Genomic DNA, 26,999 nt, shown 5'->3' on the forward strand with positions numbered 1-26,999 from the left:
CCGCCAAGACTCTCTCAGAGAGTTCAGTCGTTCAGTGAGTTATACGAGTTGTGTCCGGGTTCTCCGGCAAAGGATTCTCCATTTTTTATTTTTTTTTTTTTAAACAGAAAAACTCTCTTCGGCAACAGGTTTTGAATTTATGGGACAATAAAGAGTGTGCGGTGTAGTTCTCCCCCTTTTTTTTTTTTAGTCTTCTTCCACAAAAGGAAAAGGAGGCTATCAAACTCTCATAAAACTGTCAGCCGCGACGACTTATGCGCGTCCCTTTTCCAGGTTTTTTTTGAAAATGATACCAAAAGACGATGATTTTTGAAAAATGGTGGGGAAGAAGCGTGCGCGATCAGAAATAGCGGAAGACTGACGTTTAAAGAGCGGCTAAAAGAAGAAGAAGAAGAAAAAAAGAGCCCTCCTCTCCCCCCCCCCGAAAAACGGAATACTTCTCCATTAGCTATCCCCACTCTTCAACACACACACAACCCCTCTCATCCCTTGTGACGGCTGAAGAGAACGGGGTTGAAGAATCCACCGCGGCAGCAAGAGAGACCAATCAAGGTTTGACGAACGGCGGGGATTGGTCGGTGCTCCTGACACGCAGCGCGGCACGTGACAGCTACCGCACCGGTCTTCCAAGGATCGCGAGGTTCAGTACGATATCACCTTCCTACGTGTACGCACCGTGATTATAAAAAAAATAATTTCCCTATTGAAACAAAAAATAAATCCCGCCATCTTTTCATAATTCTGAATGGAGCGCGCCAATAGGCCCGCACGATGGGCCCCCATAAGATCATAAAGAAGCAGAAGACAGTTTTATAGCCCTCGGCCCACGTGGCGCTCGTAAACTAAACCCGGTTCTGCCTCTCTCTCTATTAGTCAGATCCTCAAAAAAGGACCCCTTCGATTATCGTTTTATTAATAAAAAAAAAAATCCACCCAAGTGAATTGAGGATCAGTGTAAAAGTGATGCCTTCCCTGCGAAGGACTTCTTGTGATTTCTAAATATATTTGTGTTTTTTTTTTTTTTTTGTGGAAAAAATCATCAATAAAAATGAGTTCCTATCAGTTTGTCAATTCATTAGCTTCATGCTATGTGAATCAACAACCCCAACAACAGCCACGGCCGACGCCGAATTCACCTGGTGAACCACTACAAGCATCATCGCCTGCCGGTGCCGATTATTATAATCCAAATGCAGCGACAAGTAGTTATCCCACCCCTTGCTATTCCCCACAACATTATCCTCAACATCCTTATGCAACACCTGCTGGTGGTATACAACATTCAGCACCAACGGGAATGATAGACTACACTCAATTACAACCTCAACGATTAAATTCCGTTACATCAAATCAACAACATGGATTACAAAATCAACATCATCATAGTCAACTTCATGTTGATCCAACGGCACCATTATTACAAGCGGTATCAGCGGCCGCAGTGGCGTCATCAACGTCAAGTTGTAAATACGCTGATTCAACATCGTCGACGAGTGTTGCATCGCCACAGGATTTAACAACATCAACATCGAGAAATAGTCCTACACCAATGAATACACCTGGTACCAGTAAAGGACCATCTGGTCATACATCAACACCGGGTGGTTCATCAAGGTCTTCGGCAGCGGCCTCGGCATCATCGCCACCAAGTGGTAGCTCACGTGGTTTAGGTGAAGGTAGTTCAACATTAACAACAGCATCATCAGCATCATCGCCAGCAAGTTCGACTTCAAGTACATCGAGCACTGGAAACAATTCGTCAAATAAAGCAAATACAAGTGGAGGAAATCCACCTCAAATTTATCCCTGGATGAAGAGGGTTCACATTGGTCAAAGTGAGTAAAAATTTTTCATCTCAAAGTATATATATAATTTCCAAATGGCGGAAAATTAAAAAGAAAATTGTATTGGAGTTAAATTCTTTGAAATAAGAATCACATCTCATGATTTATATCAGAAAAATTAATTTATTACTCTTAATAGACTAAATTATCGATAAAAACTACTTTTTTAAATCATAGATTAGATTTTTGTGGCGTAAATAGCGAAAAATCTATACTATATTTATCGATAATTATCGAAACTTTGATTGCAATTATCACAACTGATTTTAATTGCCAAAAAATTGTAAGCCGGCAATTATTGAAATGCAATTCGATTTTCGAATTATTCGATTAATTTTAGAAAAATTAAGCTGAAGAGAATAATTTCAAAAAAAATTAGGGAGCACTGAAAGTTGGGAGCTAAATTTTTCGAGTTAAAAATCCACTCAAAAAGAGAGTTAATAATTAAATTAACTCCCTAGGCATAAAAATTAACTCCGTAAAGCATCATCAGTTAATTTCTTTCGCTTCAACTCCAAAAGGGTGGGACTTTTATAGCATCCCCTAGGGAGTTGAAAATTCAACTCCTTTTTTTTCACAGTGTACAACAAAACATTTGTGCGCTTAATACAAATTTTAAGGGGTTATAATTTAATTTTACACCCGCAACAGGAGTTGGGAGTATTTTTCGAGTTAAAAATCAACTCTAAAAGTGAGTTAACATTAGATTAAGTTCTTTGTTTATATAGAAAATCATAACTTACTGAAGAGAATTCAAACCAAGGATCGAAATGTTTAAACAACAAAAAACATAGTTTCAATATTTTTACATCCAGAACCCTAAAAAATCACTAAACATATTCTATTCAACAATTTCTATCATTTAGATCGCAAAATAGAGTCCAAAATTAAAAGTTAAGTCTAACTCCCTTTTTTTTGAGGGGGATTTTTTGATCAAATTTTAATTTTCTTATTTAAAATTTAAAAAACTTAAGTTTTCTTTTTAAGGAAACAAATTTTTTATTAGTTAAAATTTTTTAAATTTTATTAAGAGAATCAAATACATTTTCATTGGATCCGCAAAAAAAAAATTTGGTTTCCACTGAACCAAATTCTGGCCAAAGTGTAAAATATTATTCTCTTAAGTATATACATATATATAGGGAGAATAGATTTTATTCCTGTCAAAATGAAAATAAAAAAAATCTAAACACAATTGGATATTTTTTAAAATTAATTTCTAAATTTACTCACTATACCTTTTAAAATACGTTCTAATACTAAATTAGTAAAAAAAAATTTAACTAATTTGAATTAGGAACTGACAATTTGCTTTATTAATTAGTTAAGAATTTTATACTAATAATGAATTAGTGAAATAAACAAATTTTTTTACTAAATAATAAGTTAAATTTTAACTAATTTTGTAGCAAAAAAAAAAAATCCCAATTATTAGTGAATGAATTATAGTTAAGTGTTTACTAAAAAATTAGCAAAAACAAAAATTCTGTACTAATTAAATAAGGAAAATTTAAGTAAATCAATAGCAAAAAATATTGCAGATTTTTTTTAAATTAGTTAAATATTTACCAACAAATTAGTGAAAAAAAGTGTTCTACGAATTAATATGTAAAATTTAACTAATTCATACCAAAAAATCACAGTTTTTTTCAAAAAATTTAGTTAAATATTTACCAACGAATTAGTAAAAAAATTAATAAGTGAAATTTAATTAATTTATTAGCAAAAACTCGGGATTATAGTGAATTATTAGTGAATAAGTTAATTAAGTATTTAGTAATTAAATTAGTGAAAACAAAAATTCTCTACTATATATAATGAGTAAAATTCTAATAATTCATAATAAAAAATCGCAGTTACTAATTTTAATTATCTGAAAATATTTACTAATTTAAATTAACGCAGAATGTAGAAATTTTAGATTAAAAATTTGTAAATCTGTTGAAATTTTCAAAATTTAAAAACTGTAAAATCTGCTGAAATTTTAAGGATTTAGCTCAATTTTTGCCATCTTTAGCAAAAATATTTTCAGCAAATTTTTATCAGCAAACATTTATTTTATTTCGTGTAATTTGTTATTTACAAAAAATTTTCTTGAATTTGATTTTTAACAATTAGTGCGTAAAAATTCTCATTTTTAAATTATAAATTTATTAAATATCATTAAATAATTAAAATCTCTCATTATTTAATTAGATTAGAAAATTCGCAAAGAAAATATGCATATTTTGTAAATTTTAGCCCTCTATCAAAAAAAAAAAAATTATGAAATGATCCGTGACTTATAAAAACAGATGCCCTGAAATTACGGTCAACTTTTCTTAAAACTCAATTGCATTTTTGTATTTCTATGCGCGACGACATAATACAGTTCAAAAAGTTTCTTGAAGAAAAAAAAAAAAGAAAGAAGAAGCCTTGTCTTTCTATCCATGTGTGGTCGACAAAGAAAAGGAAGTCGCAAAAGCGCACATGTTCCATGTATAAGAGCGCATCCCGCGGTATTTTTTTCCGTGGCAAGGATAAATTCGTTTCAAGTGCCCGCGCGCCATTAAAGAAAAACGGACTCGGACCTTTCAAGAATCTTACACGCTTTAATTTTTTTCCTTCCTTCTTTCATTTTTTTTTCTTATAATTCTGTTTAACTTTTCACCAAAAACAAAAAATTTACATTTCATGCCTTTTAATCGAATCAAAGTGCAAAAAAAAAAAAAAAAAAAAATTTGCATACTTCTATACATATTTAATTTTTGGGTTATAAGTATATCTATATATATTAGGAGGCAAGTTCAAAATAAATTAGCAGGAAAAAAATTTTTTTTCAGTAACTTTTGAGTGTAATGAACACGACTCTTTTAAGAGAAAAAAAAATGGCAAAAATTTATAATTGAATAGGTAGCTTGATACATTTGTTGACGATAAATTTACATAACGACTGTTTTTGAATATAAATTACAAAGTGGTGTTAAGTTCTTAGTGAGTTATTTTTTTTTGAAATTCAGAAATTGTTTGTTTTCTAAATTCGTCAAAAGTGTTGCATAACGAAATATATACCTAACGACGACGACAGAGCATTTTGGAGAACAAAATTTAGAAATGCCAGTTGTGGCTACTTAAATAAATTTATTTACTATAAAAATTATAATGCGACAGCTACAAATTACTAAACTAAACTTAATCTACAAAATAGAAGTGAATCAACTGAACTTTTGTCAAAAGCGCAAGTGAACAGTGTTGCTAACTTTTGTCAGAATTTAATAAAAGTTCCTATATATAGTAACTTTATGGGAATTTAGTAATATCAACCACTCTGAAAGTGGCTACAAATGGTACTATTGTCAAAATAAATATTTATAATTGAACGAAATATTTTTTTTACTTTAATAAAAAATTATTTTCTAATTTCAAACAACAATTTTTGATTTGTAAATTTAACTGCTAATTATTTATTTGATTATTTAATTTAATAAAAAATAAATATTTATTTGACAATAGTCAAGTATTCGATTGTGTTAATAAAAAAAACCCTTTTTTTTATCGTGTGAGTAGTTTGGCGGTATTATATCAGTTTTTCTTCTGCTACTGAATTCATAGTGAATTATCAAATCCAATACATAGTATTAAGTTAATTATGATGATCAAACAATTTTTATCTATATATATTTATTATTTAAAATGAAAATTAAATTTCTTTAAAAGACTTCTTTCACTAGTTGTATGGCCACTGAAGGATAAATTAATTCACTATAAAAATTATAATGCAACAGCTGTAAATTACCGAACTAAACTCATGTCAATTTAACATACAAAATAGAAGTGACCCAACTAAACTTCTGTCAAAAGCAAAACAGTGTTGTCAACTTGTGTCAGAATTCAATAAAAGTCCCTATATATATATAGTAACTTTAGGGAATTTAGTAATACCAACCACTCTGAAAATGGCTACAAAAAGCACTATTGTCAAAATAAATATTTTTAATTTAATCAAATAATTTTGATAGCTAAAAAATTATTTTCGAATTTCAAACAACAATTTCTGATAATTCTAACAAATACGAATTGAACTATACTAATTATTAACTAATTATTTATTTAATTTAATAAAAATAAATATTTGACAATATAGTCAAGTAATCGATTGTGTAAATAAAAAAAACCTTTTTTTTATCGTGTAAACAGTTTGGTGTATATAAAATCGCAATTTTTTTTTCTGCGACTGAATTTGTATTATAAAATGAATTGCGCATTTTCACGATGAAGATATACACACGATACACAGAGAAACGAAAATACGGAAACACGAATAGACAGTTGATAGGTTGGAGAGGAGAGAAAATAAAAAGGCAGAGGGAACGAATCCACCTGCCCCCGCGGTTTCAGAAGAAGATAAGACAGCACAGCAGCCTGAGCGTTGGTCGCGTTCACATTAGTCGCCTTGTGATTTACTGTGCGGCAAGTATGATTCAGTCAGCGGGGAATTTGACGAAGAATTAATGGTATTATGATATCGTGTGTAACTCTATGTATGTGCGCCAGGCTATAAATCAGACCGCATTGTAAGGCGGGGGGGCTTCCTTTGCTCGACTCTTCTCAACTTTAGTTCTCGACCTTATAGCCGCAGTTTGATTCTAGCTTATATATATATGTGTATACACCAAAAGCAAAAGGTCTTTCTTCTGGCCTCCTTCGTTTCGTTTCTTATTCCTGCAAGGTTAATGTGCCATCCTTTTCAAATAGCCCTCACCCCCCCTTACACATTTACCTTTTCATCTGCTTTATATTCCAAAGCTGAGAATTTTCAAACAGCCTCTTACAATAATTGCCTTACCATATATCTATGATGATGACCAAAACATTTTTCTAGTGGTTAAAAAAATTTGTGAAATGTTAAAAAAAATTTTAATCAATACATATTTTATTCCCCTTCAAAAAATGGTTCAAAATTTCAGTACTTTTTTTGAAAATGGCGTGTGTTCTAACATTTATTCACAAATATCATTTTTGCACTTCAAAAAAACAATGCAATCCATTCAAATTTTGTTACTCGGGAGTTTTGGTTAGTAAAATATGTTTATAGACATTACAAATTGATTTCAAAAAGGAACGCCATTTTTGACGCTTCTGTCGCCGTCACGTGCAACGCCATGACGCTCAAGAGATTAAATTAAAAAAAAGTATTTAAAAAACGGTATCGTAATTACTACCACAATAAGTGGCATTACTAGAAATATTTAAACTGATTTTCGTAGAAACGAGTTCATAAATTCCATTCCTCAAAATATTATAAAAGTGTGAAAATAGAGTCTTTAAAAATTCGTTTTAAAATTTGTGTAAAGAATGTTCGGTATGACGATCGAATGTTATATACGCACACTCTGAGACAAGCAAAATAATCACTATTCGTATGTATATATAAAGTAAAATTAAACTCCCTACAAGGAAAAATAAACACATCCGGTTTTTAGCCTCTGGACCAATTGATTTATCAAATAAGCCTATACTATATAATATGTGGTTACGTCAATATATATATGTACATACCTTTAGTGTTTTTTGAAAAGAAAAAAAAATTTAATGTGTAAACGTTTATAAGAAGAGTAAAAACAAACTTTTTAGACATCAAATTAAAAATATCTTCTCAAATAGATTCCTATTTCTATTCTTATGATAAAAATAGATTTACTTTCAAATTCACATATATTTTACCAAAAAAAAAAATTCGCTGTCCCTACTGTAAAAATTTTTGTTAAATTTTTCATATTAATTCTAAATAAAATTTTTAATAGGGCAAAGTAGATTTTTTTGCAAAAAATTTTTTTGATAATCTGCAATTAAAATTCCCATATTAATAATAAAATCCCTATAATATATATATATTTCATGAAGAAAATAATTCAATTTTTCAGTATTGTAAAAATATATTTTTACCCCCCACAAAAAAAATGAGCGAGCAAATAATATAGCAATAAAAATGGAAATAACCAACAAAAATGGAAATAACCAACAAAAATTTAGGAAAAAATAAAATTAACTGCACCTGCGATGAAAAATGTTTTTAATTTCAAATTATGTTAATTATTTCTTATATACCAAAACAAACAAAATAAGCAATTTAAATTCCCTCATTAAAAATAAAATTCATAAAAAATTATTTTCAAATTTTAAAGAACAATTTTTGTTTTGTAACAAATACGAATTGAACTATTATAATTATTTATTTGATTATTTAATTTAATAAAAAAGAAATATTTTTTTGACAATACTCAAATATTCGATTGTGTAAATAAAAATAATCTTTTTTTTTCATCGTGTGAGTAGTTTCAAATTATGATAATTATTTCTTATATATATATCAAACAGAAATAAGCAATTTAAAGTCCTCAATTAAAAATAAAATCCAAGAAAATAACTCAATTTTTCTGATATAAAAATAATTTTTTTCTGCAAAAAAAAAAAAATACTGCGAGTAAACCAGCAGCTATATTCAAGGTAACAAATTGAGGCTAAAATGACGATGAACATTGAAAAAGGTAATGATAATCGTTATAAATCTCTTGGACCTCATTTTTGTGCACTCTCTTTCTCTCTCTCTTGATACCATGAATGAAATAATTACGCAATTATTTCCGCCGATGAATCGACAGCTAATATACACTAATAAATAGGATAACCGATTTCTTGATAGTAAGGGGGAAGGGGGGGGGGGTTAGAGAGGAGAAGGCAAAGGGGGTAATGGAGAGGGAGAAAAATAAGGAGGTGGCTTTCGCCGAGGAGGCATAATTACAGCCTGATCGTTCCGCCATAAATATTAAAGACCACAAGAATCGAGATGACGTAAGGGTAGCTCTCGTGAACCTAATTCACGAAGATATAAATCCGTTTGTTATATACCCTTTCCATGAGGGTTACAGGGTCAATGTTCTGGAAACTGGTTTTTGCAGCGGAGACTGTTTTTTTTTCTTTTTTTTTTTCATAAACGCAAATTTTACTTACTGATCCTTATCTTAATTGTTCATTAATTTTGTCCGTGTTAGGTGGTTCGCATTGCCATATAATATCCAATCTGAAAAATACAGTATATTTTGACATTGAAAAAAAAAGATAATTTATTATTCAAAATAAATAAATAGCGTATTTTTTTTTTAAATGATAATAAATTATTAAAAAATATTTTTTTTATATCATTTTGGTATTAAAATAATAATTTACAAAAAATATTTGAATTTTTAAAGTATAAATGATTTTCTAATCACTTTCTAATTTATAAACAAATGAATATAACTGTTTTTCCATTCGTGATTCATTGAAATAAAACTGATGCCTCCTGTGTCTCTCTCTCTCTCTCTCTCTCTCTCTCTCTCTCTCTCTCTCTCTCTCTCTCTCTCTCGAGTAAAAAAATAGCATAGTTGATGAATCTCACACTTCTTTTGACGTATATTTATTATCGCAACTATGTTATAGGATATTAAACAGATTATTTGTTCGAGCTAAATGGATATATACAGGTGGCATGGCATTTTAGAATCATTACATACTCACGAAAGGGAAATATAGGCATATCGCATATTTTATTACTATATTCTTTTATCACATTAATTTCAAAACAATTTTCTCTTAACTTATTTTTAATTACTTGTCATCTTGATTTTTTTTTCCCCTCGTTTCTGTATAAATAATTTCAAAACAAAAAAAAATTATTTTCCTTTTCTAATATTAGAATTAATTTTCGAAAATTCTATTTATTTTTTTATTAAAATTAATTTTTTTTTGAAATAAAGAAATTTTTTTGATTTAAAAATTAGTTTTAATTAAATGGAGATTAATTTTTATCAGAGTGAGATACGATATAGGAGAGAGTGAAAGATTATAAATTTAAATATAGTAACCACCCACCGCAAATGGGATGATCCTAAACACACCATATGTAAGAGGGAAGTGGGCCGCCTGTTGCTGCAGCAGGACTCAACGGGGGATTCTTGATCCTTTTGCTTCTCTTTCTCTCTCTCTTTGACTATATGCAGCCCCTTATTCGACCGACAACCCCCCAAGGTGGAATGTCCTGGATAAAATTTACGATCACATGCTATATACGACAATAACATGAATGCCTAGAAAACTTCGCGGTTTTTTTCAATGCAATACAAGTACCGAAACATCGCGCCAAATAATAATAATTATTATATATAGATATATCCCCTTATGTTCTTTTATTGTTGCCTCACTTATATTTACCCTCGATCCGTGACATTGAAGTTTGATTTAAAAAAAAAAAAAGAATTCTTTGTTCAATTCATTTTGAATTGAAATCATAAACTGTATGCTAGAAAAAAAACCTGGAGTCATTTTTGTTGCAAAAATCATATCTAAACGATATAGAACGTGGCGCCCTCTACTTGACACACAATTTTGTTACAGTTCAAAATGAGCTAAATGACATAGAAAGTGGCGCCACCTACTTGATACAATTTTTGCTGCAGTCCAAAGTGCGCCAAACGATTTATAGAAGTGGCGCCATCTACTCGACACATTTTTTTACTGTTCAAAATAATCCAAAAGACATAGAAAGTAGCGCCCTCTACTTGACACATTTTTGTTACCGTTTAAAATATAATCCAAACGACACAGAAAGTGTAAAAATCACAAACATAACCTAAAAATTTTTTTACTATCCATTTTTTTCTAAATCGAAAAGAAATTATTGTTCTTCTTTAGGGGGAGGAAAAATGTAATTGCTGCGCAAAGACCAATGGCAATGAACATATATATAATTCCAGGATCGAGTAATCGTTCTGATCTCTCGGAAGAAAATATATAGTATATATAGGCGCGAGTCACGTGCGCAACAGTGCGCGAATACTATGATATAATATCACACATATATACACATGTAAATAAATAAAATTACGTGTGGGATCAACGATTCGCTATACACTTACGTCATATACTATAATATTAAAATGTATACATCGTATATATGGACAGATTTAATCTTATTTACCAAGTTCCGCAGCATGGCCTTCTAAAAAATTTAATACATTTTCAATTGGGAGATCTAGATATATCAAAAATATATACTATTAATTTTATTAATGTAACAATTTTATTAACAATTAATGTTTTATAAGATTTAAAAAAAATTATGATATATGTGATAAGAGAGTAAAATTGTCAATTGACAGTAGGCACCATACCAGTTGAGTGAGTGAATATATATATATAAATTGTGATGTGTGTATATATATAGATAGAAAACACGCACACGAGAATTGTTCCCAGTGCAGGAAAATTAATGACTTACCTTCAACGCAACAATACAGTCAGCTGCGACTATATGTGCCTCAGTTTGATACACAAGTATATGTATATATATATACTATAAGGTTCACAAAAACATAAATGGAAATATCGATTCATTCGCATTTTAAGGCCACTGACAATGCGAATAACACTTATATTTCCATATATAAAGATAATTTTAATTTATTAAAAATACTTTTGCCGAGATGGGAAAACTATATTTAGCAAAACCAGGAGAGACTATATATATATTTAGAAAATGAGGAGTGAAACTAATTGTTTCTAATTGCAATTTGATGTGGATGTTAATTATCCAGAAATAAATTTGTTTCGTCTCCCTAAAATATAATCACCTTTTGGTATAATAATCGCAATCTTTGTATTTGAATCGATGAATTTTGAGAATTAAAATATTGAAACTGTTTTTAATTACAATTAAAATTACCGATTATATAAGAAGAATTTTGTTTTAATTCAATCCCACCGCTGTCACCTATGTAAATGAATCGTATAATCTTAAGACTATTCGATAATTCCCACCGCTGCCACCTGTTTAAACGAATTCCGCAATCTATTGTTATTCAGATTAATATTTTGTAAGAATTAAATCCCAATCTATTGTTATTCAAATTGATATTTTATAAGAATTAAAAATATTGAAAATGGATGAACCTGTTTTTTAATTGCAATTTAATCCACATAAGGAGTAAAATTTTGTTTTAATTTAATCCCACCGCTGTCATATTTATAAAAGGAAATTCAATCTTAAGATTACGATTACGATAATTCCCACCGCTGCCACCTGTATAAACAAATTCCAATTTATTGTTATTCTGATTGATATTTTGTAGGAATTAAAAAGATTGAAAATGAGCGAAATTGTTTCTAATTGCAATTTAATGTAAAATTTCGTTTTATAATTTAATCCCACTGCTGTCACCTGTAAAAGGAAATACAAAATCTTAAGATTACAATGATTTCCAACGCTGCCATCTGTATAATTGAATCGCAATCTATTAATATTTCAGATTTTGGTATTTCATAAGAATTTAAAAATTTTAAATTGTTGAAACTATATTTCTAATTGTAATTTAATGCAACCATCTAAGGTAACACCGTAAGAAGTAAATTTATTTCGTTCTAATTTAATCCCACCGCTGCCACCTTTGTGAATCGCAATCTTGTCATTTTGATGCTTTGTAAAAATTATAAAGCTAAAAATTAGGGGTAAAACTAATTGTTTCTATTTACAAATTGTTGTATTCAATACATTTTTTCCATCTCTAAAAGAATCCCACCGCTGTCACCTGTATAAGTTTGTTATTCGCATCGATGACGTTTTACAATAATTATAGAAAATTGAAAATAAGAAACTGAGTTGCAATTCATCATCCTTAAATCCTTTTCCATTCTAATCCCACCGCTGTCACCTGTAACTAAATCACAATCTTCGCATTTAGATGTCTTATATAAGAATTAGAAAATTGAAAATGCCTAAAGGATTTTCCCTTGAATTTTTTATATCCTCAACCACCTATATATATTTATTGTTTAGGTTCTCGTCGTTCCTCTTGTAAAAGTGTCCGTTTTGATAGTCCACTACGTTCCTTCTAGTTACCGCATTCACGCGGGTTACCTCTTATATATATATAGGAGAAGCATAGGTTTTTGTATGTAGGTACATAAGCCTCGCGCGAGCATTTATTTATGGCCCGAGGTCGCTGGGGTACGCTTGGATCCGCCCCTACATCGAGCACTTTGCACTGTGTGCACCACCTACGGAATGAAGTTGTTCCCGTTCCATGTGTCTACATTTTCTACATCGTCCTTGATTTCCTACAATCTCTTGCGGATTTAAACGTCATGCATAATCAGAATTTATATAGATTTCTTCTTTTTCGGAAATTTTCGACTATTGAAAGACCAGAAGTTCTAAATTATTATTTAAAAAAAAAAAAAATTGAATCATTTACTGTTCAATTTATTTAAAAAAAAAAATAATTAATTTAAATACCGAGAATTTAATGAGATGAAATTTGTGTTGATTGTTTATGTATGCATATTAAATTGAATGAGTCGTTGAACCTCTAATTCGTGGAACAAAGTGAAAATTAGATATACGATCTTTTATACTGATATAGTAAATATACGCATGAAGTCGATGTCCGAAGATAGAGAAATGTATGCATTCTCTCTCTAACATGGTAATGCATTCTGAGATTGTTGGTACTGTTGTATATATGTGTGTGTGTATTTCTTGCCGATCGGACCACCGTGTGATGGATGAAAACACGCGGTCTCTCTATTCTCATTCCTCTTCAATCCGCACGGAAAGAGAAATCCACTCTATAACCTTTCTTTTACCATATCTTCGTTGCTAAACCATCATCCCCACAATTTTTTTTCCAAAATTTGCAAAAATATATAAACCAAAAAATATTTTTTTTAAATTACCATCATTAATTTTGTCGTCAAGGAAGAATATAAATCTATTTCCTAGAAAATTGATGATTAAAGTTGAAGTACAGAATACTGTTTTTTTTTTTTGAGAAATGAAGATAAAAATTGATAAATTTAAAATGAGGTCAATACACGGTGAGAGGCACTGGAATCGTTATTCTGTGGGTCGGACAGATATAAATAGATTCAAAAATTATAGCTTTTCTATCCAAATGCTGATGGTGGTGGACGGGGTGTGAAGTAGCGAAAAGAGAAAGAGAGAGAGAGAGAGAATAAGGAAAAGAAGGTTGAGGGAGAAAAAGGAAAAGGGCGCCTCAGCTCTCACCGAAGCTTTTATGCCGAAGTTTGTGCGGTGTGCTCTCAAGATCATTTGTTATCTCCGTAGAAAGCTCTCTGACGCAAATAGGTTTGTTTCTGGCCACTTTAAACGCTTCACAATAATCCTGTGAACCTAAATTCAATTAACGCTCCTTCTTCGCAAAAAAACTGGATTTTTAGATCCCCTGTATTGTCCCCCATTCGAAAAAAAGAGATTGAAAAATAATTTAAACTATTTGGTAATTCAAAATTTGTCCTATATATATATATGAGTGAACTGTTTTTGGAATTTATATAGGATAATTTTTGGCTACTATTTGAAAACAGCTGCATTGAGGAGAAAAAGTCACAAATCAGGATGTGGATTTGAATGACGCAAAACATGCCTAGGTAAATTTAAATTATATGGACTGGAGTTTTTGGCTAATGTAAGAAGTATCTTCTTTTGTGACTGGCCACAAGCCAGAAAGGTACATGTTCGTGTCGTTTTCAAACTATTTAACACTTTGTCCAAATATTTAGATGATGACATTTTATACTCCTATTGTGGAAAATTAAATTTTTCCTAAAACAATGTCCTGTGAATTAGTTGTATTAATTAGGATAAGGTAAGGATTATTAATTAAGGTAACAATTAGCTAAAGTAAAGATTAGGAAGAGTGAAAATTAGGTAAGAAAAGGATTGGCTAAGGTATACAGATTAGGTAAGGTACGGATTATTTAGGGTTCGGATTATTTTGGGTATACGGATTAAGCAATGTAATGACTAGTTTAGGTAATGATTAAGTATAGTAAGGATTAGGTAGAGGAAAAATTAGGTAAGGAAAAGATTAACTAAGGTACAAATTAGGTATAAGGTAAGAAAAAGGTAAAGTAAAGATTAACTAAGGTACGGATTAAGTAAGGTACAGATTATTTAGGGTATCCGAAACCTAAATAGGTTTCGGATTAGATAATGAATTGGCTGACTTAGGCTAGGTAATAATTATGTAAAGTATAGATTAGGTGGAGTAATAATTAGGTTAGGAAAGGATTAGCTGAGGTATACAGATTATATATAGGTAAGATCAGGATTAGGTAAAGTAAAGATTAATTAAGGTACGAATTAGGTAAAGTACGGATTATGTATTACGGATTAGGTAATATAATTATTAGCTAAGGTAAGGATTAGCTCAGGTAAGGAAAGTATTAGGATTGAGTAGAATAAAGATTAGGTAAGGAAAGAATTAGCTGAAGTAGAGATACGGTAAAATACTAATTAGGTAAAGTAAATATTAGCTAAAGTACAGATTAGATAAGGTACGAATTATTTAGGGTACAGATTATTTAGGATACGGATTGTGTAGAGTACGGATTATTTAGGGTACGGATTGTGAAGAGTACAAATTATTTAGGGTACGGATTAGGCAATGTAATGATTAGCTTAAGTTAATGATTATGTATAATGTAAGGATTAGTCAGAATAAAAACTAGATAAGCAAGCATTAGCTGAGATACAGATTAGGTAAAGGAAAGATTAACTAAGGTACAGATCAGGTTAACTAAAGATTAGGTAAGGTAAGGATATAATTAAGGTACGGATTATGTAAGTTACGGATTAGGTAGAGTAAGGATTAGCTAAGATGAGGATTAGTTAAAGTAAGGATAAAATTATAAAAATTTAGCAACAGTATAAATTAATTTCAGGTATATTTGTCACGTGACCTGGATTAGGATATAAGTGGCTTTAACTATATAGACGATTTTGGTCTATCAAAGATACTTAAGATCGCGTGAATATAGGAGATATAGGAAGTTTTGATACACGATAGAAATGGCACGAAATGTGTTTCTTCGACCCACACTCGAGGTAATCAGGGTTTCTGGGGTATAGAATCAGCAACAAAAGAGAAGGGAAGGAAACACACGAACATATCGAGGGGGTGATCTCTTAGAAATTATATATATATATAAGACGCGAACCGTTTGAATCGTGTTAAATTCATCTTTAAGAGTCAGATGAGATTTCTTGGTTCGTGATGCCTCGGACCACCTAGGTCACACACAAGATGTAATCATAATTGTATAATAGCTTTGGTAAACTGGTTGGGTTATTTATGATCTTTATAGGGGGCTTTGTCGGTGATGTCAATGCGCTGTAGATTCGAAATTATAATAAAGTGAAGCGTCGAGTTCTTTGGAGATACCATTTTTGATATCAAATTTACAATAATGTATCACGAGTATCATTAAGAATATTAGTATTATATATTTGCAATATTTACTGGCGTTGATATATACAATAATATATTAAACATTTTGTGACTCGAAAGAGGTCTAAGAAACAATTGCTACAAACATATATGGAAAATTTATATCAAGAATGCGATCAGATTTCAACCATGAGATTTTGTTCTATTGCAAAACTTTCTCTAGAATATTAATGAATAATTTTTAATTTTGTAGTGAAATTTTGTAAGATATTAATTCTATGATTGTTTCAATATTTTTTCTTTTTCTTTCTTTACAAAACTAGACGCTAAGTATTATCGATTGTTAGGCGCGGTCATTAATTATTTTGTTTTCCTTAAATTTGATGATTTCAGTTATAAAACTACATTAAGAATCAATTACTGTTTTTTTCACCTTTCTTTATTTAGAAGCCTACAAATCATATATATATATATATGTGATCGATTATATTTAAATTACTTTGACTTTCGTATAGGGCTAATGTATTAGTGATTAATGACACACTATTTATTTTAAACATTTTTTTTTTCAATATTTCGAAAAAAAAGAAGTCAGAATGAAACAAAATTTCGAGTTTGAAAAACGAACGGATATGTTAGGAAAGAGATAAAAATGCGGGACATGGTGATTCAAAGAAAAAAACAAAAAAAAATAGAGGGAGGGCAGCGGGAGCATTTGTATACAGGTCTGAAGGCTGACTTTAGGACCATGTCGTGTCTGCCATCTCGATGTCACTTGTCGTCTTCTAAACGAAAGTTTTCAAGCTTTTGCTCTTAATAGAACGCGCGCTCCACAATTCTTGTATTTTGCATTGGGATATCCCTGATGTGTACAAAGAAAGGCACACACAGACAACCGAACGTCTAACCAAAGAGTTGTATAGTATTTAAGTTGAATGACTGACTGACACACGTGACCAGGTTAAACGCCCTTGTTTTATTTTATATATATCAATTTTAGTTCGATACAAAATTAGAAAATAGATGTTTTCTTTTAATGGAATCCATGATATATTTTTAGTATCTATTTTTATTTTATTACACCAGTATATGTGTGCTGTTCTTTCGATTTTGATGGTATTTTAAAAAGTTACGAGCCTTATGTGGCGCCACCTACTTTACACTTTTTGGTTCGTACGTAACCTCAAAAAAGTGTATAAAGTAGGTGGCGCCACGTCATTTGAAATAAAAAATGAATCCTGGTTTTTTTTTACACCATCATAAAAAATGTAAAACCGGAAGGACAACATCTTGATGACTAAATAATTAATCAAATTGAAACTTAAAAATATCAAGTGGGAAAAAAATCTATCAAAATACTCATATACTAAACGATATAAAAATATAAGTAGTTGTGTCAAGTGGATGCGTGCGTACAAAGTGCCGAATGAGCTCTCGTTGAGTTATAATGCACATCAACGATGTTCATTTATCATCCGAGAGTATAATCTGAATGGAATTCGATCGCGATGCCAAATTCACTTGTACAACTTCAACACAATTCTAAATCACACTTTTTCCATTCGATTGTTACATAAAAATTTTTATATAATGTTCTTTAATTCTCTTTTCTAATTCAAAAATATGTATTTTTGCGGATAAAATTCTGATTTTAATTTCAATATTTAAAATTCATTTTTAAAATGACGGAAGTATAAAAGAAGGTGATTTTTGACACCTTCGAGATGACGAGAAAGACAGGAGATGGTAAAAAAAAAAAAAAAAAAAAAAAAAAAAAAAAAACAATCGATGGTCGAATCCGTTATACGATTACATAGTTGGCGTATCGATGTCGGTGGAACACAGGGAGCAATTAATCACGATGAGATCGTGGATCGCCCGATCTGGTATGAGACACACCAGACGAAATCCCATGCGTGCCCTGCGTGCCGACGTTTCCAGTCGAGAGACGGATAATGAGCGAACCAACCAAACAGAAGAAGAATGATAAAAAAAAAGTGTGGAAAAAAAAAATGATAAACAAAGAAAAATGACAATTGATAGCAAAAAAAAAAACACAACTTCGATATAGAAGAGAAGGTGTCAAGTGCGTGGAAATTGAAATTTATTGAGAATCTTGCGAGTGAGACAAATTCTTTTTCTTTCTTCAAGAAAAAATTAAAAAAAAATGTTTTAACAAAAATTAAATAATTCCCAAATGCGATCAATCTAAATAAATATTCGAAAAAAATTGTCTCGGAGAGATTTTTATTAATGCAAAATTTTTACAGATTTTAGTGTAAATTTTTTCTTGTTGGCTATTTTTTTTAACAGCAAAATCTTTCTTTTTTTTCAAATACGCAAAGAAAAAATAATTTCTATTTGTTAGAAAAGAAGCAGTGAGGTGTTGCGAATTAGCGATATCCCCAGACAGAGGGAGAGGAAACTATTTATTAAAAAAGTCGCCTACCACTAGCGACGTGGTACATTGGGAGGAAAGCGATAACGGACTATGGTTTTCAGTCATTAAGCTCGCCAACTTTGCCTGTATACTTGCGTTCACTAAATTTTGTTCAAAAGTAACGTTCAATGTTCATGTCCAAGTACCCGCGTGTTTCCCTTCTTCTCTCTCTCTCTCTCATCATTGGTGAAGTGCACATCGTCAACGTACGACGAACACATATATATACGTATAGGTCTGTACCAGCCATTTTCCTTCTCCCTCGGCTCGCATGGACTATTAATAGCGCATTCATTATTGCTGTAAATGAGCCGCCTCTTTAATATCCGCATCTACACTTCATATCTATATGTATATAACTACACCCGTTTTCTCGCTTCAAACAAATAACAAGTCTCATCACCCTTTCATCGGTCTTGCACCTGCAATTTTCATATAATGCTCTGGAATTACAAAAAAAAAAAGTTTGTGGAACTGATGAATTTTGTAAAATTTTGTTTAAAACGAAATCTAATATTTATGGATTTTCCAAAAAATTAATAATAAAAATATTGATTAAATGCGCAAGAAGGAGTTTATTTTTGAATAGTAAGGCTAGGACAAGTGACAACGTTGACGAAAAACTGATAAGATGTTGTAAAACACTATAGAATTTTCAAAAATTAACCATAAAATAACCGTTAAAGGTTAATAGTGACTATTTTTGAATTGCATAATGGACAACTTTGGCTTAAAACTGATAATTTTATTGTGAATTGTATTTGGGATTTACCCCACTTTTTTAGCAAACTAATATTCACTTTTCAAAAATTCACCATCAAATAACTGTAAAATTTAAAAGAAACTATTTTTGAATTGCATATGACATATGGACAAATGACAACGTTGGCACAAAATTGATAACTTATTTATCCTTAAATGTGTTTGAAATGTATCCCACTTTTTTAGTACACTAATATTAACACAGATTTTTCCAAAAATTGACCATCAAATATAATCGTAAAACGTTAAAAGAAACTATTTTTAAATTGCAAAACTGACAACGTTGGAGAAAAACTGATACCTTTATGTCATAATATGTGTTTAGAATCTGAAAACAATTTTTTTAGCACGCAAATTCATAGATTTTCCAATAATTAACAATAAAATATTTATATATAACGTTAATAGTTGCTGTTATTTGAATTGCAAGACTTGGACAACTGACAACGTTGGCGAAAAACTGATACCTTTATGTCATAATATGTGTTTAGAATCTGAAAACAATTTTTTTAGCACGCAAATTCATAGATTTTCCAATAATTAACAATAAAATATTTATATATAACGTTAATAGTTGCTGTTATTTGAATTGCAAGACTTGGACAACTGACAACGTTGGCGAAAAACTGATAATATTGTCGTAAAATGGAAAATCCACTTTTTCCGAACACTAATATTCGCAGAATTTTTAAAAAATTGACCAAAAAATAATCGTAAAACGTTAAAAAAAAACAATTTTTTGAATTTCACGACTTGGATAACTGACAACGTTGGCGAAAAAACTGATAATTTTAGCTTAAAATTTGTTTGGAACTTTTAATCCACTTTTTTAGTTATATGACTAAAATTATCAGATTTTTCAAACAATTAACAATAAAATATTCATTAAACGTTAAAAATTTCTATTTTTTTGAATACCAAAAATTGGACAACTGACAACGTTGGTCAAAAACGAACTTTTTTGGCTTTACCCTGATGATAAAAATGATTATTTTTCAAAACAAAAAACAAAATTTGAACATCATATATAAGCAATTCGCGAAACTTGTTAATTTTAATTAGAGCTGTCGTCCTGTCAATATTTATTTACCCCACAGGGACAAAAAGCAAACACCTCTCGCTTTATAAGTACACATATGCTTTTCTGCGAACTTTCTTTACAGTGATCATAAATACCGAAATTAATGGCCCATATCGGAGTTCCACAGCGGCATAAATATATATATATATATATATATATACATAAACGCACACAGCACTCCATGTAATGCGTTCAAGTCACTCATTCGTAACATCGGTTCAGCTATCTACAAAAGATAATTGTTTCATTTTACATTCAGACCTCTTGTAGACGTCTTAATTATAACTTCTTAAACAATTATCAATTTTATCTTCATAATATATAATATATTTCCCTTTTATAATTAAATTTTATTTATAAATTATACATTTTTGATATTTTTTTTCAGCTCTGGGGAATTAGCGAGATTGGTTTATGGAAATTAAGAAAAGAAATTTTTTTTTTTGAATGAAGGAAACTTAAATTGCGTTACGCCGTCTAGGTAAATTAAGGTTAACAGGATACATCATATTCGGTGTGGTTTTCTGATACATGTATAATATTGAGAAGTAGGTGTAATAGGCGGGGTATCATAATAATAGCATTGCAAAATTATTTATGACCAAGGCGTGTTAAGCAAATAGGTAAAACAGCTGCCAAGTGACCAGGTTTGCAATCCAGTAACACCGGTGGTGGAAAGCATATTAACCACGACTCGTTGAAATAATTAATGAGCTCGTCACGCATTAACCTCCCGGTAATACGCTTCGTCTATAAAATTTCCCTTTTATTCAAATACACGACACTTAAAAGTTCGCACTTCTATAAATATTATATATTGATATTTGATTTTTAGAAGTTTTCTATATGACTTTATACTGCAGCGCCGCACCACTGTAAATTAAAAAAGCGGGAAAATTTAAAAATATTTTTTTAACTCACTGAAAAGTAAATAAATATTCATAGTAATTAATAAAAGAGTAATCAGAATGTTGATCAGAATTTAGAAAAAAAGTATTTTAAATACCGGTTTTTTTTTTGAATACCTTAAGAAGTTTTTTTTGACAGGTTGTACAAATTATCTCGACGATTTTTAAATTAACGCTATAAATCTCATTCTTTTTTTTTTTTTTTTATTGCAGGTACTGTAAACGCGAACGGTGAAACGAAACGACAGAGGACATCGTACACGAGGTATCAGACCCTGGAGCTTGAAAAGGAGTTTCACTTTAACCGCTACCTGACGAGGAGAAGGCGCATCGAGATCGCACACGCCCTATGCCTCACTGAAAGGCAGATTAAAATCTGGTTTCAAAATCGTCGTATGAAGTGGAAGAAGGAACACAAAATGGCGAGCATGAATATTGTACCGTACCATATGTCGCCCTATGGTCATCCATACCAATTTGCCCCGCATCCCGGTCAGTTTGCCCATTTGGCCACATAGGACGAGTTCTCGCCCGCCGAGCTCGGAGCACACGCTGTCCGGTTTCCTGGGATGTACGGCGAGCAGAATTTCTAGGCTTTCAATTCTTTCAAATTTTTTTTTGAAAAAAAAATCACTTCAAAAATATTTCCAAAATGAGTACTTTAATTCGTTCAATTTTTTACAAAAAAAAAAAAAAAAAAAATATGTAACGAAAATAATTTCTTCATCTATAGGGTTTCGTGACTTTTAAAATTCAGATTAAAAATTAGTTGCTATGGAAACTATTGCTATGGACCTATTCAAACGGTTGCTATGATAAAGGTTGTTATGTAAAAAAATTGCTATGGTAACGGTTACTATGGAAACCGTTGCTATGGACCTATTGAAACGGTTGCCATATGAAAACGGTTATCATGGAAACAGTTGCTATGGTAACGGTTACTATGGAAACGGTTGCTATGGAGTGTTGTTATGATAACGGTTGATATGGAAACGGTTATCATGGAAACTGTTGCTATGGACCTATTGAAACGGTTATCATGGAACTATGGAAACTGTTGTTATGGTTGCTATGGAAACGGTTATCATGGAAACGGTTGCTATGGAAACTGTTGCTATGGACCTATTGAAACGGTTATCATGGAAACAATTGCAATGGAAACTGTTGTTATGGTAACGGTTGCTATGGAAACTGTTGTTATGATAACGGTTGCTATGGAAACGGTTATCATGGAAACTGTTGCTATGGACCTATTGAAACGGTTATCATGGAAAAAATTGCAATGGAAACTGTTGTTATGGTAACTGTTGCTATGGAAACTTTTTGTTATGCTAACGGTTGCTATGGAAACGGTTATCATGGAAACGGTTGCTATGGAAACTGTTGCTATGGAAACTGTTGCTAAGGACCTATTGAAACGGTTATCATGGAAACAATTGCAATGGAAACTGTTGTTATGGTAACGGTTGCTATGGAAACTGTTGTTATGATAACGGTTGCTATGGAAACGGTTATCATGGAAACGGTTGCTATGGAAACTGTTGCTATGGACCTATTGAAACGGTTATCATGGAAACAATTGCAATGGAAACTGTTGTTATGCTAACGGTTGCTATGGAAACTGTTGTTATTATAACGGTTGCTATGGAAACGGTTATCATGGAAACAGTTGCTATGGTAACGGTTACTATGGAAACGGTTGCTATGGACTGTTGTTATGATAACGGTTGATATGGAAACGGTTATCATGGAAACAATTGCAATGGAAACTGTTATGACCATGTACGAAATCTTAAAAAAATTTGTATCAATTTAATAATTTTTTAAGTAGAATTTATTTTTAAAATCAGTTTAAAAAATATAAAAGTAATTTTTTGCAGACTAAGGAATTTGTCATTTTCTGAGATTTGAAGATTTTATGTTTTTGTTTCGAAACGCGATTTAATCGTTAAAATTGCATACATCCCGTGACGGAATTTTGATCCTGATTTGTGAACGAGACAGAGTACTCTTTCAGAAATTAACCATTTGAAGTTGAAGGGAAGCCAAAATTTCTGCATAAATGTGCCGTGCGCCTACTATAATAGACTGGACGCGCTCTGAGGGGCTCTCGTTTAAAGTGATTTTTGAAAAAAAAAAAAAGAAAAAAAAAAAATTATTTTCACCACAATCACTGAGAGCCTTCCTCTGCGGGCGAGATAGCCGAATCTTTAGCTTAAGATTAGGAACTAGCTGAGATCTAATTAAATAATTATATGCTAATTCTAGCTGCACACTCTTTATATCGATCAATTATTATTGGATGAGCAAACTTTTTTTTCTAATTTTTTTTTTTTTATTTGGTATCATCGAATATGAATTTTATTTTCAAAAAATAAATTCTCATTTTTTTTTTTAATTTTACAGATTTTTATTCAAAAGATAATTGGCAAAAAGGTGAATTAAATTGTAAATTCTTATATGAGAAAAATAAAAGTTTGCTCAACTAGAAGTCAAAAAAAAAAAAAAGTACTTACTTTCCAGAAAATAAAATAATGAGTGTCTAATTTAATTTTTGCTCGAAAGGCAAGAAAAAAAAAAATAAACGAGAGAAATGGACAAATCTTATCGGCTAGATATATCGAAAAAGATTTATATATATTATATATATTTAAATATTAAAAGAAAAATGAATGAAACTCGATGCAATGCAATATTGAAATAGAAACCTAGTTTCTAACGAAAAAAAAACAAAAAAAAAATACGTCGTGTGTAATATCGCCCTTTTAGAATTTAAGATGCCTGCTAATGCTCAAAGTGTTCTTGGCCAAAATCGAATGTTATTTGGGGGGGGGGGAGAGAGTTGGCAATTAATTTAGCGCGATACGCGAAATGCCCAAAGACTTTTTTTTTTTCTTTTAAATCTGTCGTTAAGGAAAAAAAAAATCACAAAGTGTTGTCAAAAAAAAAAAAAAAATGTTGTTTAAAAATTGTATATTTTATAAATGCAATTTATGTCTATGTGTTATATAAGTATATAAATATATATATATATAATTAGTGAATTTTTTGAGTGTTTTCGACATTAAGAGTGATTCGATGAATAGAAAACTAATCTGCAGCTATTAAATAAATTTTTTAAATTATCAAAAAATAAATGAAAAAGTTTTAATTGTTTTAAATAAAACTGGTATTCACTATTTTAATAAAATCTTTCGCTATTACAAATAATTTTTTTTTTTCCGTAAAATAAAAATTTTATTTCATAAAAGTCCTCGAAATGGTGAGAAAAATAATAATATAGAAATAAATAATTTGAATAATTAAGAGTTGCAGATTTGTAAATAATTTTTTTATCGTTTTCAGAGTTAATGGGTTTCCGTATCGTGATAAAGAACTCGATGTATTCGCCAATATTTCCAAGTTTTTTTTTTTTTTTTTTTTTTTTTTGTGACAAAATAGTGGGCACTATGAAGCCCAACAAGTTTTTTTTTTTTTTGTAAATAAATAGTTTGCACCATAATGTACCCAACAGGTCTCTGAGGAGCAGTTGCGTTTGTTCCTATACCAGTCTGTAGGTAGTTAAATATAAGTACACGAGACCTGCATCCGCGATATTGAAACTTGGATAAAATTTTTCTTTTTGGAATTAAAATATCCAAATTTAATTTTTAACAACAAAAAATTAATTATTAAAAAATTGATTTCAAAAAAAAATTCTTTATTAGTTAAATATTTTATATATATATATTTTTTTTTTTAAATCACAAATTACCCATGTTTATTAATTTATTGTTTTTTTTTTTTAAATTAAAATTTAATGTAAATTTTTTCTCGGTGTCTATGTAAAAGTTTATTGTAAAAAAAAAGTATTTATCGTTAAATCCAAGGTTTATTGTAGTGGATGGTTGTCTCGGAAGTTCTTGCGCGTGCGTAATCGATTGGTTGATAAATTCGAAAAAAAAAAAAATTAATTAACCATTAACGATTGCAAAAATTCAAGAGGCATAATAACACTCGCATGCGTGAAATAATTGGATATATCTTGTGATACGAAATGCCGTCGCTCTGTGCTTAGAATTTAAACGAGAGGTCGTGCGATATTCGAAAAAGCAAATTCGGAAGCGTACAGGGATCCTAAGTATACGATCGATGCTGATGAAAAAAAAAAAAAAAAAAAAAAAAAAAAAATCTATAAATATATAGGATTATAAATTGTAAATAATTATTGACTAGCGAGAAATCGACGAAGTTATAAATATCCATACGGCACCCCCAAAGACGCACCCATATATAATAAATTATCAGCACTGAGAACTCAATGAGTTTGCGCACAAAAAAAAAAATGAAACAATTGTGCGCAAACTCGATAGATCCTCTCATTGATTAATAACAAAATTTATTTATTATTTTTCAGAAAAATTTTCCTTTTCTTTGGGATGTCGAATGGAGAAATATTTAAATAATTATTAAGACGATTGACATGATTATTAAATTTATTGTAATTACGATTATTGAGAGTGAATCTGTTGCTATAATGATTTGGTCCAGTGTTAATGTATTTTATTTGTTTCGTTATGAAAAAAAATTTTTTTTTTTTGTTGAAGTCGCCGCGTGTCGTGAAACACGTTAAGGTACCTAATATAAATATATATATATGAAAATAAAGAAAAAAAAAAAAGACTTTTTCCACCGAATCGAAAAGGATCGATAACAGAACTGATATATTTAGTCTTAAGTCGATTCGATGGGAAAAGATAGATTGCAAAAAAAAAAAAAAAAAAAAACATTCTCCCGATTTAAATTAAGCTCAAAGTATTACGTTTCGCATAGCGTTTTTTCAAATGTTACTTCATTCCATGTAATATACGTAATAGTCTAACTAAATACCTACTTACTACATCTACGTAACTTAGAGCACACACCATATGTGTAAGATCATATAATTGTATAATTTAAATTGTAATTATTAAATGGTATAAAATAATGAAATAATTTTCGTTTTGTTTTTCCTTTTCCCTTTTTTTTTGAAAAAAAAACTAAATTCTATTAATAATATTAAATTTGAAAAGAAATATTTTAATAATCTTTATTTTTTTCCATTTTATCAACTATCGCTAAGAACCTTTGATCCACACACGAGAGTTGACTTGATTTATCAAGTTTATCATATTATATACTTTTTGTAATGTTGGTTATATATATATATTGTTACATTGACGACCGGATGTCATTAAAATTAACTTTGTCGCAATTATTCGGAGAAATGGATTCGACAATTATAATTAAAGAAAACATGTGTTATTATTAAAAAGTTAAATTAGAGAATAAATTTATATCTTATGTGAGATTTACGACGTCATTGATATCATTTTCTGAAAAAGTTGAGAGTGCTTTTATTATCAAAGAGAAAACGAATCAAGTGGGGTCATTCGTGTTTACATAAATATATATATATATATTTTTTCTCTAATTGTTCGCGATTTTTCCAACTAAATAGATTATTTATTTACCAGATATGAAGTACGGTGAATCATTTAACGTACAATTATCATCCATCTGTTTTGTTCGATTGAATAAGAATTTTTTTTTTTTAACGTAAATAACTTCCTTTTATTTCCCCATTTAATTAAGAAGATTAATTTATTTTTTCGATAAATATAAATATATATATACTATATATATATAAAATATCTATTTTGTGTAAGTCATAAGTTTCAT

At 30.3% G+C, this 26,999-nt stretch overlaps 1 protein-coding gene and 2 long non-coding RNA genes across 3 annotated transcripts in view; 1 reads left to right on the forward strand and 2 right to left on the reverse strand.

Annotated features, from left to right (window-relative positions):
- Window positions 1–22,714, forward strand: LOC127276871 (homeotic protein Sex combs reduced). The gene is made up of 2 exons (XM_051297563.1): window positions 1–1,835; window positions 21,513–22,714. Exons 1-2 carry the CDS (start codon window positions 1,049–1,051, stop codon window positions 21,815–21,817), a joined length of 1,092 nt encoding a protein of 363 aa, XP_051153520.1. The 5' UTR covers window positions 1–1,048; the 3' UTR covers window positions 21,818–22,714.
- The window catches only part of LOC127276874 (uncharacterized), a 72,483-nt gene continuing 54,242 nt past the window's right edge, over window positions 8,759–26,999 (reverse strand). The window contains exon 3 of the long non-coding RNA XR_007842274.1: window positions 8,759–8,904. This is a non-coding gene — a long non-coding RNA (uncharacterized LOC127276874). The remainder of the gene's footprint in view (window positions 8,905–26,999) is intronic.
- On the reverse strand, window positions 21,969–26,267 carry LOC127276872 (uncharacterized). The gene is made up of 2 exons (XR_007842270.1): window positions 22,709–26,267; window positions 21,969–22,549 (listed from the first exon to the last, which is right to left on the reverse strand). It is a non-coding gene; the product is annotated as an uncharacterized LOC127276872 (long non-coding RNA).

Source organism: Leptopilina boulardi, unplaced genomic scaffold, assembly GCF_019393585.1.
Source record: "Leptopilina boulardi isolate dan_hultmark-lab unplaced genomic scaffold, ZJU_Lbou_2.1 LbouV2_155, whole genome shotgun sequence".
Taxonomy (NCBI): domain Eukaryota; kingdom Metazoa; phylum Arthropoda; class Insecta; order Hymenoptera; family Figitidae; genus Leptopilina; species Leptopilina boulardi.